At 42.3% G+C, this 13,084-nt stretch overlaps 1 protein-coding gene across 2 annotated transcripts; it reads left to right on the top strand.

The window, feature by feature from the left end:
• The first annotated feature begins 290 nt into the window (after positions 1–290).
• Positions 291–6,788, top strand: LOC132882723 (uncharacterized). Of its 2 annotated transcripts, XM_060915823.1 has the most exons (5): positions 291–475; positions 680–745; positions 4,281–5,338; positions 5,562–5,875; positions 6,092–6,788. In XM_060915823.1, the coding sequence occupies exons 3-5, from the start codon at positions 4,395–4,397 to the stop codon at positions 6,376–6,378; spliced, it is 1,545 nt and encodes a 514-aa protein (XP_060771806.1). In that variant the 5' UTR covers positions 291–475; positions 680–745; positions 4,281–4,394; the 3' UTR covers positions 6,379–6,788. The 2 variants fall into 2 exon arrangements, with proteins under 2 accessions (XP_060771806.1, XP_060771805.1); XM_060915822.1 differs by lacking the exons at positions 291–475; positions 680–745 and adding an exon at positions 3,174–3,471.
• The last annotated feature ends 6,296 nt before the right edge of the window (positions 6,789–13,084 follow it).

Here is a 13,084-nt window from a genome sequence, read left to right as displayed (position 1 = left end):
GGGCCACAGGATGACCCCAACACCTTCCTCAAGCTGTTTGAGCATGTCATGGAGGCGAGCTCATGGCCAACCTCTGAATGGGAGGCTCGCCTAATGCCACTCCTGTCAGGGGAAGCTCAACTCATGGCTTGGCAGTTCCCGGCCACCAACATGCTAGAGTACCCCCACCTGAAACGAGCCATCCTACAGTGGGTCAGCCACAGCCCAGAGGAGCAGCACCAGTGCTTCCACTCGCTGGCATAAGGCGAAGTGGGCCAGCTGTTTGCATTCACGCAACAGCTCCAAGACGCCTGCCGAAAGTGGCTGCTGGCCGGTGAGTGTGACATTGAGTCCATCATTGAGCAAATGACACTGGAGCAGTTCGTCACCCAGCTGCTGAGTGGAATGTCAGCGTGGATCTGGTATCAGTGAACGGCGTCGCTGGAGGAGGCGGTCCAGCTGGTTGAGGACCACCTTGCAGCATTTCTGGAAGCAGGTGCTATTATAACTTCTCCTCTCTCACTCTCACTTTTGCTTTCTCCCCCTCCCTCTCCCCAGCCCCACAGAAACAGGGGCCAATTCCCCAGAAACCTGCTCCCCACACCCATGTCTGTCCTCGTGTTTCTGCTCTCCCTTCTCCTTCTGTATCTGTGCTGCCATTAACCCCCCCCCCTCTCTCTCTCTCTCTCTCTCTCCACAGTTGCACTCATCCATGCCCATCAGAACTGAGAGCGAGCCAGGGCAGGTCTGTAGGCACAGAGGGAAGGTAGGGAATAAGCACTTCCACAAGGGGGCAGGGCTACTGATTCACATCTCTGATGCACCACAGGCTTCCCTGATCAAGTGGGGGCATACAGGATAGTTGAGTATTCAAGAGGGTACACATCAGGCTTTGGTAGATTCTGGTTGTAATCAGACCTCCATACATCAAAGCCTGACTCAATGCGGGGCACTGGGAAATGCAGGATTGGTAAAGGTTAAGTGTGTGCATGGTGATATACACAAACATCTGCTAATTTCCATTACTATCCAATTCCAGGTAGAAAAGCATAGCGTGGAGGCAGCAGTTAGTCTGAGCCTCACTCACCCACTGATCCTGGGAACTAATTGGTCAGGGTTTGAAACCTTAATGAAACAAATAGTAGTGGGTGGGTCCTGCAGTAGCATGTCCTGGGGGTATCCCACCATAGTGCTGGCTGGGGAGGTGGTCCCAGGGCTGTCCATGTCAGCTGCATGTCATGATGACACAGAGAATGGGGAGAACCCCCTCCCTCTCTGGAGAATCCCTCAGGGGAGTTCCCATTGGAGTAGGCACGTGACGAGTCTCTGAGACACACTTTTGACCAAGTGAAAGTAATTGATGGCCAAATCCTCCAGCCTAATGTTGCACTTCCCTTTCCATACTTTTGTATTATTAAGGCTAGACTGTATTGAGTGATACAGGGCACTCAAACTAAAGGAAAGATGACACAGTTGTTAATTCTGAAGAGCTGCAGGGAAGTTTTATTCCATGCAGCTCATCATAATCCTATGGCTGGGCATTTGGGGCAGGATAAAACACTAAATTGTCTCATGGCCCATTTCTATTGGCAGAGATTCACGCCAATGTCTGCAGGTGGTGTGCGGCGTGTCATGGATGCCAGCTAGTAAATCCAGCGACCACACTGGAAGCACCATTGCGCCCATTGCCATTGATGGAGATCCCCTTCAGAAGAATTGGCATGGATCTCATCGGGCCATTAGATCGAACTGCACATGGGTATTGCTTTGTGGATTATGCAATGCAATATCTGGAAGCAGTGCCTCTTCGCAATATCTTAGCAAGTAGTGTTGGGGAGGCACTCTTCCACATTATCTCCTGAGTCAGGATTCCGAAAGAAATCCTGACTAATCAAGGCACTACTTTTATGTCAAGCACACTGCATGAATTGTATGAATTATTGGGGATTAAATTGATTCGTACTACTGTTTATCATCTGCAAATGGATGGGCTGGTTTAACCAAACACTTAAGAACATTATTCATAAGTTAATTCATGGGGATGCTAAAAACTGGGACAGGTGGCTCAACCCTCTGTTGTTTGCAGTGCACGAGGTCCCACAAACCTCCACTGGGTTTTCCCCATTTGAATTGCTGTATGGGTGCAAGCCCCGTGGTGTCTTAGACATTATTCAAGAAAATTGGGAGGAGGGGCCTTCTCAAAGCAAAAATGAAATTCAATACATTCTTGACCTGAGAGCAAAACTCCATGCACTGAGTCACATAACCCAGAAGAATTTGCTACAACCCCAAGAACATCAAGCTCGCTGGTACAACAGAGGTGCACAGCTGAAGCCTAGATCACAACCGGACGTACGATTTTTTGGCCATGCGATTTTTGGTGTTTCCCAAATCGCTGCGTTTTTTTTTTTTTTGTGGAGAAAGACGCACGTTGGCCATAAGTTTGTCTTGCAACCTGAAAAAAATGTAAGCGCCTGTAGAGTTTGTTTGACATAAAGAACCTCTGCGGCCAGTCTATGGCTTGAAAATCAGCACGTCACACGCGTGCCTTCTGTGTGTTTCTTGTGTTTTTTGCACGTAGACTGGCCGTAGGAGCACATATGGCCGGTTGTGACCAAGGCTTAAGGGAATTTGCACCAGGAGACAAAGTCTTAATTTTATTGCCTACCTCAAGTTCAAAATTGCTTGCCAAGTGGCAAGGGCCCTTTGAGGTCACACGGTGAATTGGGGAGGTCAACTATGAGGGCAAAAGGCCAGATAGGGGCGATACGTCAAATTTACCACCTCGATCTCCTGAAACTGTGGAGAGAGGAGGTTCCGGTGGCTCTGGCGATGGTAATTCCAGAGAGGGCAGAGCTGGGACCAGATGTTAATCTAAAAAGTGCAGCCCAATTCACCCCAGTCCCCTGTGAAGACCATCTCTCACCGTCCCAGAGAGATGTGTTGCATAGTAACGAAGTAAAAATACTTCACTACTGTACTTAAGTACATTTTGGGAGATTTTGTACTTTACTTGAGTTTTCAAATTTTTGAGAACTTTCACTTTTACTTCACTATATTTTTTTAACTTAATTGCATACTTTTACTCCGATACATTTTCAAAGAGCCGTTTAGTTACTCATTACAAAAAAAGAAAGGAAAAAAAATGTGTTTTAACCCCACTGACTGCAACGAAGTCAGGACATGTCTGGGCTTGTTCACCACTTGCGCATGACAACCAATAGGCTACACCTGTTGGCTTCACGCAGTAAGCAGAAAGCTAGCTTCGCAATCAACAGCCCTGATGGAAGAGGAGACAGAGACAGCAGCTACTTCGGCTACAAATGAAGAGGAACCTGATGATGAGCACCCTGGCTGTATTTGAACACAATGTTCTCTTGCGTTGATGTGAAGGATTCGTCCTATCGAATGAAGTGCCTCTTATGCCTTCCAAAAAACGTGGAAATTCTATCTTATAGAAACTCCCCGTCCAATCTAAAGAAACACATCGAGGTAAGTTCTAGGTTTATGAAATTGTTACAGTATATTCCCATTTCAGCAACCATAGTATGAATATTCTAGACACAATTGTGAAACCTTGAGCATTCCTGTACAAACGAACTTTGTTCTTCGGTTCCATGCGGTTTTGGCATTTGTTGGCTGTAGCAGCCTACCTAGCTGCGAGCCTTTTCAGCTCAAGGAAAGGCATAGCTGTAAGTGTAAGGAGGACGAATAGGGAAAACTGGCATACAAGTTCAAAATGGAAAAAAAAAACATTAACACAATTGAAACGAGCTTTGTGTGTGCTTCTGCTATCTAAGTAACAAAGCAAGGGTTAGCAAAGCTTGCAATTCTGTCTTGGTGAACTGCTACACTGTCGAATTTCAGTGCTAGCTGGTGTGATGCCCATGGCGACATAACCTACAGTTTGGTTTTGAATATTTGACATTCAAATACATTTAAGCTGTGATGTAAATCACAGATTCTTCAAACAATTTTTACTGTCTTCATGATAATCCAGACTATACTGCAAGACAGTATATTAAACAAAATCATACTATGATTTTCTACTATCCTAAATATTACTATATCACAAGTAAAATGCTCCTTTTTAAATAGGTCCAATTTTAAATATTCAATTCCAACCAATTCATCATTGGCACTAAATGTAAGCCTATGTTTTATGTGTACAGCATGTTTTATTTAGCAACTTAAGCAAATTGGTAAATGTGATGCACTGTTTGTAAGTAATGTGTGGGTGAGTTAATTTGTGTTCAGTTTGACTAAATATAGTGCGTGTCCTTTTTTTTTGTCTGTTTCAGAGAAAGCATCCGCACCATGTTCAAAAATACATCGAGCTGACCACAGCAAAGCGGAAAAGGGTCAGTGGAGCATCCACCACCAGCAAGTAGGCCACGTTAACACAGTCCTTGACCATGACACCTCAGAAGAGAATTGACAAGGCCGTCGTTAAATACGTTGTACATGGGCTTCGGCCATTTTCTGTAGTTGAGCAGGAACCTTTCAGAGAATTAGTTAAGGACCTTGTCCCTAATGCCAAAATGATGTCCTGGGTGACTCTCACCTCCATGATTGATGATGGCTTCAAACAAATGAAAATGGCTCTGACTGAGGCAATGAAGGGGGTCGACCACATTGCTACTACTACCGACTGTTGGTCTGTCAGAAGGCGAGGCTTCATCGGTGTTACTGCACACTGGATTGACCCTGAGACTCTTCGAAGATGTTCAGCAGCTTTAGCTTGCAGACAGTTGAGGGGTTCACACACATTTGACCTGCTAGCCAATGCTCTGAATGACATACACGCAGAATTTGAGATTCGAGGCAAGATTGTGAGGACGACCACTGATAATGGTTCAAACTTTGTCAAGGCTTTCCGAGTGTTTGGGGAAGATGAGAACAACAATGCGGAGGGAGTTGAGGAAGCTGAAGAGTCTGCACAGTCTGAAGAGGAAGATGATGGTGGAGTGGATGAGGATGAAGATGTACAGTACGTTGATACGGCAGCTCTTCTAAATGAAGATGATGGCTTTGAATTTCAACTACCGAGACACCAACGCTGTGCTTGTCATATCTTAAATCTAATCGCTAGTGAAGATTCCACAAATGCAACCTCCAATGATGCATACAAAAAGCTGCACCATGCAACGTTTGGCAAGTGTTACGGCCTATGGAACAAATGTGGAAGAACCACACTTGCAGCTGAGATGATTGAAGATGTCTGTTCCATTCAGCTTCTAAGACCAAATAAAACAAGGTGGAATTCCTTGTTTATGGCCGTGGAACGCCTACTCCGGATTAATAAAGAGAAGGGAGAGGGGGCCCTAAGAGCTATTGCCACCGACCTGAAGGTCCCAATGTAAGTAGACCTAAGAATTGTAGGTTTTTTTATTAAAGTAAATATGGAATAACAGATACAGATAAACAAAACAGATTTCCAGTGTTTTTGTTTTTCATCATAGGTGCTATTTTTTTCACATTGTATCAGAACTGTGAAATTTCTATTTAGTGTTCATGTATAATTCTTGGTTCCATCTAACAAATATCCGGGTGTCGTGTGTGTTCTCTTTTTGTCAACACAGGTTCAACCCAGCGGAACTTGCATTTCTCACTGAATATGCTGCTGTAATGAGCCCTGTCGCCCAAGCAACCAACATACTGCAAGCAGAGACCAACGCACAAATGGGGTGGCTACTTCCTATAATCCACCTGCTGACGGTCAAACTCGACAAGGTCAAGTTGCAGCTGAAGTACTGCAGGCCTCTTGTTGATGCTCTACAGTCTGGAATTCAGAACCATTTTGGGCACATGTTCAGGGATGCTGAGCTGGTTGCAGCTGCAATTCTTCCCAAATTCCGAACGACATGGACGAAGGACGACGCTACCATCACAATGGGTAAGGCATGCATATAGTTAAGTGTGTTTGTGTCTCGACACTTTGTAATATTAACAGTTTTGCATGTTTGTTGTAGGTGCATGAAATTGGACAATGAATAAGTGCAAAAAAATAAATTCAAATAATACTTTAATGTTTCACTTCCTTAGGCTGATACCACAACATGGTAGAAGGTTGCATTGCATCATTTAAGTACTGTAACTTTCTATATTTCAGGAATCGATTACATCAAGCAGCATATAGAGGATCCCTCCCTCCAGCCGGGTGCGACCAGGTCGAGTTCATCAGATGAGGATGACTTCTTCTCGTCCCTGCAGGTGTCGAAGACCCAAGATGGTGCCAAACAGTTGGATGCCTACCTGTCCTGCTCAGCTGACCACATGGACTTGCTGAAGTCCTTCCCTTCTGTTTGCAAGCTGTCTGTCAAGCTCAACACACCACTGCCAGCATCAGCAGCATGCGAAAGGCTGTTCAGCATAGCAGGGCTTGTTTTCAGCCCATGAAGAGTACAGCTAAATTCTAGGCATTTTGAAAGCCAGCTGCTTTTGAAGATGAACAGAAAGTTTTACAGTTTCAAGTGATGGCGGGGGTTATGTGCAAGGATGACCTCAAAGGAGGTTTAAGTTAGAGGGAAAGAATAAAAAGGTCAAGGGCAAAAGTGTGTATTGGGGATGGGGAAGTGGGGCTTGAATGTGCAAAAAGAAAATCTGTTGGTGCTATGTTAAATGTTAAGATTTAGTTTATAAAGTGCAATAACGGTAGCAGCTCTTTTTTGTTTTATATTTTGTCTTGGTGTGATGTACGCCTCATTTTCAGTACTATTTTATTTTTCAAAAAAAGGTTTCAAACTGTGGTCACCCTCTTCAGATGCCAGATAAGCTTCAGTTTTCTCCAAATTTCTTTTGATTATTATGACAGCAATTGGTCATGTATGCACCTCCATAGTTTATAAAGTGCAATAACAGTAGCAGCTTTTTTTTTCTTAATGGTGTGATGTATGCCTAATTTTCAGTACTTTCTCTTAGTTTAAAAAACAAAGGAAAAAAATGAGAAAAAGTGTCAAAACTGTGATCTCCATCTTCAGATGCCAGATAGGCAGCTTCATTTTTCTCCCAATTTATTTTTTTCTTGTTTAATGGTTGTGTGTGCACCTCTATTTTCAGCAGTGTAATTGCTTGTCATGAACCATTGGTGACAAATTACCTTCAGTTTACCAAAATATTAAAAATATTACAAATTCAGATTGCCTTTGCTTGTTTACTTTTACGTGTACTTTTAATTACATTACTTGAGTACATTTATTTTTTGCATTACTTGCCATACTTAAGTGCAAGAAATGTCAGATACTTTAAGACTTTAACTAACATTTCAGTCAGTGACTTTAACTTTTACCAAAGTCATTTTTTGGAAGGGTACCAATACTTTTACTTGAGTGTGATTTCCCAGTACTTTATACAACACTGCCAGAGAGCACAGGTTATTAGGTTGCAGGAGGAATTCTTTGATGTGTTCTTACCCCTCCCTGGTCATACTAACCTCATAGAACACCACATTGAGACTCCCCCAGGGGTGGTGGTGCACAGTCGCCTGTGTTGGCTCCTCAAGCACAAGAAAAATGTGGTTCAGGACGAATTCCAGGCTATGCTTAAAATGGGAATAATTGAGGAGTTGCACAGCAACTGGAGCAACCTGGTGGTCTTGGTTCCCAAGACTGACGGGTCGGTCCGGGTCTGTGTGGAATATAGAAAAATCAAGGCGGTGTTTAAATTTGATGCATATCCGATGCCTCACATTGATGAACTGCTTGATCGGATCGCTTTTACTTGACACTGGATTTAACAAAGGGTTATTGGCAAATCCCTTGACTCCATTATCCCATGAAACAATGGCCTTTCCCACTCCATTTGGCTTACACCAATTTGTCACCCTTCCTTTCGGGTTGTCTGAGGCTCCCGTGATGTTTCAGCGTCTCATTGACCGAATTCTTCATTCCTACAATGCATGTGGGGTGACTTACTTAGATAACATACTCATTTATAGTAATGATTGGGAGTGGTATTTGCAGCATCTTAGGGTGGTCCTGAGGTCATTGAGGCACGCTGGGCTCACAGCAAACCCAAAGAAGTGTGCATTTGGATGGGTGGGAGTATGGTATCTGGGTTTCCACTTGGGTCATGGGCAGGTGTGTCCCCAAATTGATAAGACTGCAGTGATTGCGACCTGCCCAAGACCTCCGACCAAAAAGGGGGTGAGGCAATTCCTGGGGCTGGCTGGCGGTTCATAGGAGGTTCATGCCTAACTTTTTGGACGTCACCAGCCTGCTGACTGACCTCACTTAAAAGGGGGCACCAGATCCAGTCCAGTAGACAGAGCAATGCAAACGGGCTTTTGCTCAGTTAAAGGCGGTTTTGCGTGGGGATCCACTGTTGCATTCTCTGGACTTTTCCCTCCCTTTTGTTTTACAGACTGATGCATCAAACAGAGGGCTGGGGGCTGTTTTGTCCCAGGTGGTGAAGAGGAAGGAGTGTCCACTGCTGTACATCATGGCCATCGAGTGGTCCTCACTCTCCGGTACTACCTGCTAGGATCCCCATTCACCTTCTGTTCCAACCATGCCCCGCTCCAGTGGATCCACCACAAAAAGGATGTCAATGTGCAAATTACTTGTTGGTATCTGGCCCTTCAGCCCTTTAAATTCGAGGTGGTCCACAGGCCGGGAGCACAGATGGTAGAAGCAGATTATCTGTCCCACTGGGGGAGGGGGTGGGGAGTCAGCTGCAGGCCGGATGGCTCTCCAGCCTGAGTTGGGTGGTGGGGGTATGTGGCAGAGTGGGGGCATGGTTGAGCATCGGCTGTGAATGGCAAGGAGGCAGATCGAACCAGCAGGTAGCATGTGATGAGGTGCACCTGAGTTGAATTACTGGCTGTCTATTAACCTGTGTCTCTGTGTGTCTTTCAGACATCCAGGAATGAGAGAGAGAGAGAGAGAGAGAGCTGTGTCAGCCCACATGTGTGTTTACAGTGGTGCTTGAAACTTTGTGAACCCTTTAGAATTTTCTATATTTCTGCATAAATATGACCTAAAAGATCATCAGATTTTCACACAAGTCCTAAAAGTAGATAAAGAGAACCCAGTTAAACAAATGAGACAAAAATATTTTACTTGGTCATTTATTTATGGATGAAAATGATCCAATATTACATATCTGTGAGTGGCAAAAGTATGTGAACCTCTAGGATTAGCAGTTAATTTGAAGGTGAAATTAGAGTCAGGTGTTTTCAATCAATGGGATGACAATCAGGTGTGAGTGGGCACCCTGTTTTATTTAAAGAACAGGGATCTATCAAAGTCTGAGCTTCACAACACATGTTTGTGGAAGTGTATCATAGCACAAACAAAGGAGATTTCTGAGGACCTCAGAAAAGTGTTGTTGATTCTCATCAGGCTGGAAAAGCTTACAAAACCACCTCTAAAGAATTTGGACTCCACCAATCCACAGTCAGACAGATTGTGTACAAATGGAGGAAATTCAAGACCATTGTTACCCTCCCCAGGAGTGGTCGACCAACAAAGATCACTCCAAGAGCAAGGCATGTAATAGTCGGTGAGGTCACAAAGGACCCCAGGGTAACTTCTAAGCAACTGAAGGCCTCTCGCACATTGGCTAATGTTAATGCTCATGAGTCCACTATCAGGAGAACACTGAACAACAATGGTGTACATGGTTGCAAGGAGAAAGCCACTGTTTTCCAAAAATAACATTGCTGCTCATCTATAGTTTTCTAAAGATCACATGGACAAGCCAGAAGGCTATTGGAACAATGTTTTGTGGACAGATGAGACCAAAATAGAACTTTTTGGTTTAAATTAGAAGCGTTATGTTTGGAGAAAGGAAAACACTGCATTCCAGCATCAGAACCTTATCCCATCTGTGAAACATAGTGGTGGTAGTATCATGGTTTGGGCATGTTTTGCTGCATCTGGGCCAGGACTGCTTGCCATCATTGATGGAGCAATGAATTCTGAATTATACCAGTGAATTTTAAAGGAAAATGTCAGGACATATGTCCATGAACTGAATCTCAAGAGAAGGTGGGTCATGCAGCAAGACAATGACCCTACACACACAAGTTGTTCTGCCAAAGAATGGTTAAAGAAGAATAAAGTTAATGTTTTGGAATGGCCAAGTCAAAGTCCTGACCTTAATCCAATCAAAATGCTGTGGAAGGACCTGAAGCGAGCAGTTCATGTGAGGAAACCCACCAACATCCCAGAGTTGAAGCTGTTCTGTGTGGAGGAATGGGCTAAAATTCCTCCAAGCCGGTGTGCAAGACTGATCAAAAGTTACTGGAAATGTTTAGTTGCAGTTATTGCTGCACAAGGGGGTCACACCAGATACTGAAAGCAAAGGTTCACATACTTTTGCCACTCACAGATATGTAATACTGGATTATTTTCCTCAATAAATAAATGACCAAGTATAATATTTTTGTCTCATTTGTTTAACTGGGTTCTCTTTATCTACTTTTAGGACTTGTGTGAAAATCTGATGATGTTTTAGGTCATATTTCTATAGAAATATAGAAAATTCTCAAGGGTTCACAAACGTTCAAGCACCACTGTATGTGTGCATGTTAGTTGTCACTGAAAAGTGAAAAATAAAAAAGAACATACCTTTTCTGAAGCCTGCTTCCAGTTCCTCTGTTTCCCACAAGTTGGAGAATGATACAGTTTGTTTGTTTGCTTTTCCCAATGTAATGCAAAAAGTAATGAACAGATTTTTATTAAATTTTGAGGGAAGGTAAGCCATGGGACAAGGAACAATTGCTTAGATTTTGATGCAAATCCAGATATGTATGTGGATACAGGATTTGTTTGTCTTTTTGCAACATAACTCAAAAAGTAATGAATGGATTTAGGTGAAATTTGGTGGACAGCTTTAGTATTATCCTAGGTTCAAGTGGTTTGATTTTGATATTGATATATGTGGCTTGGCAGAGGTATGCACTCTACCAAATGTCCTTCTAGTAACCTCTGCCAACTTTGTTGGAGGATGTTCTGTTTTCATCTCTGTTATTTCTGTTCCCAACATAACTCAAAAAGTAGTGAATGGATTTTGATGAAATTTGGAGGGAAGATGGTCCAAGGAACAATGATTAGATTTTGATGCATATCCAAAATGTGGTTTGGTGGAGGTATGCACTCTACCACATGCCCTTTTAGTTATTATTGTTATTATTATTATTATTATTATTATTATTATTATTATTATTAATCCTGTTGTAAAATTAGCAACATAATAATCCAAACGCCATTTTTAAAAGGATTTCTTGCTGTTAACATTGTCATTGTCAAGTTCTCGTGTTTACTTTTGTTTCCCCTCCAAACTAATCCAGCCATTTATGGAATGGGGAAAAAAATACATCAAAGCTCTCTTTCTCTAAAACATAACATACACAGTAATAATTTGGAATGTCACAGCTGAAGTTGATTATTTTCCTCAGATTATACTAATTTGTTAGTGCTATTTGTTTTTTTCATTTCATCAAAGAATGACACATTGTGCTTTTTATCAGTTTATGGTCTTGTTTAATGTTATGGAACATCTATAAAACAAGGTATCACTTATGTTATAACAGCTATAAATAGTCATTTCTTTCTTTCTTTTTTTCTGTACTGCATAAACTCTTTCTCATGGTGGAAAACTTCAAGCTGCAGCAGAAGATTCCTTCTGCAAATGCTAAATAATCGTGTCCTCAGAAAATGTCACTGTATCAACAAATACACAGATGGTTTTGTTGTTGTTTTTGTGCAGCATCTGCCATGCAAGTTTGTGTTACTATGCTGTTACATTACAAGCATGTTAATATAAACTACTATTAGAACTGTTGTGATAGAAATTTAATTCGACACCTCTTGACCAATCAGAACTGACAATCAGTAGCAGCATATCAATAAAACTGGGATATAATGTGTTTTAATACATAGAAAGCACACTTCTTCAGAATAGGTTTTGGATCTGTTTCTTTAAATGGGTAAAGGAACAGCACTCGGAAAATCAGTTAAGCCACTGATATTCAGAATGTGGTTTCATTTATGACAACATGGTCCTCCTCATTGTAGTATGGCATGCTATGCTTCTGTAAAACTATCTGAAAACATTAAAAAGTTAACTGTAGTGTATCATTTTGTCATATTCTGCTGAAAGGAACAGCTGTATAAAGACATTTCAAATAAAGTTTTATGGCGTGGTCATGTAAATCCTTTATAACCAGGCCCAAAAGTTGTTTTTTTTTTAACCACGCTGTTGGTGTACATTGGCTCCAGGGTAAACTGGATGGATGAACAGTGTCTGGTCTGAATCCACTCACCACACCAGTAATAAAACTGTGTGTTAGGTTAAAACACTAAATAAGGCATGCATTTTATTGTTTCCAAAATACTATTGTGCATCACAGTTTTATGTAGCACCTGTTGGTGTGTCAGTGCACCAAAGGAATCTTTGAGCCTGTATAAATGCATAAAAAAATATACAAGGCCATGCCTTGGGAAAAAAAAAAATGTTTTAAGAGAGCTAATATCATGTTGTGACAGGCCATGTGACCTTCCAGCTGCACCAGATGCCACAAGCTGCTTTGGGAAATAATCAAACAGGAGGTCATTGGTCACCACTTTGATCCATAGAAGGTTTGTCTGCATTTCTTTGTTTCCTGTCAAAGGATAACACACCTGCTTCTACTATTATTAATTGACATTGATTTTATATTTCCTTTAACAGCTTGGAGTGTTTTGGTTATCACTATTCAAGCACAGTTCCAAGCAGTTACATGCTCGTCAAACAGATGACAAATTAAAGGAAAATCCTGTGGCTCTGTACATTTGTTATGTTGTTGGCATGATTTTGTGTCAGTTTCTTCCCTTAAAGTGATGCATCACTGCAAATCAATTCAAAGTTATCACTTCTCACTGATCACCTTTATTCTTTATTTGAAAGATTTCTATCCTGATGGGTGTGGTCTTCTTCAGGATGACTCCGCCCACATCCCCATGGCACAATGCCTCATTTTTGATGGTTTGGTCAGGATGATCCATCCATATAGTTCTCCTTGTATTTTCAAGAGCAATTTTGAATCCATTTCCGGCTTGCTAGGCCTGTCGAAGAGCCCAGAGCCCCGTTCACCGGTTGCATGGTAGGAAAAAAACTACCC

The sequence above is a fragment of the Neoarius graeffei genome, chromosome 3 (genome assembly GCF_027579695.1).
Source record: "Neoarius graeffei isolate fNeoGra1 chromosome 3, fNeoGra1.pri, whole genome shotgun sequence".
Lineage (NCBI taxonomy): Eukaryota > Metazoa > Chordata > Actinopteri > Siluriformes > Ariidae > Neoarius > Neoarius graeffei.
The sequence above is the reverse complement of the archived record's forward strand: the minus strand, read 5'-3'. Positions and strand labels throughout refer to the sequence as shown.

What these genes read in the sequence shown, in the direction of transcription:
- LOC132882723 (XM_060915823.1), top strand. Translation starts at nt 4,395, where the DNA reads ATGACACCTCAGAAGAGAATTGACAAGGCCGTCGTTAAATACGTTGTA. An exon ending in ACCGACCTGAAGGTCCCAAT is followed by an intron (nt 5,339 to 5,561) that starts GTAAGTAGACCT and finishes TTGTCAACACAG; the next exon opens with GTTCAACCCAGCGGAACTTG. An exon ending in CGACGCTACCATCACAATGG is followed by an intron (nt 5,876 to 6,091) that starts GTAAGGCATGCA and finishes TCTATATTTCAG; the next exon opens with GAATCGATTACATCAAGCAG.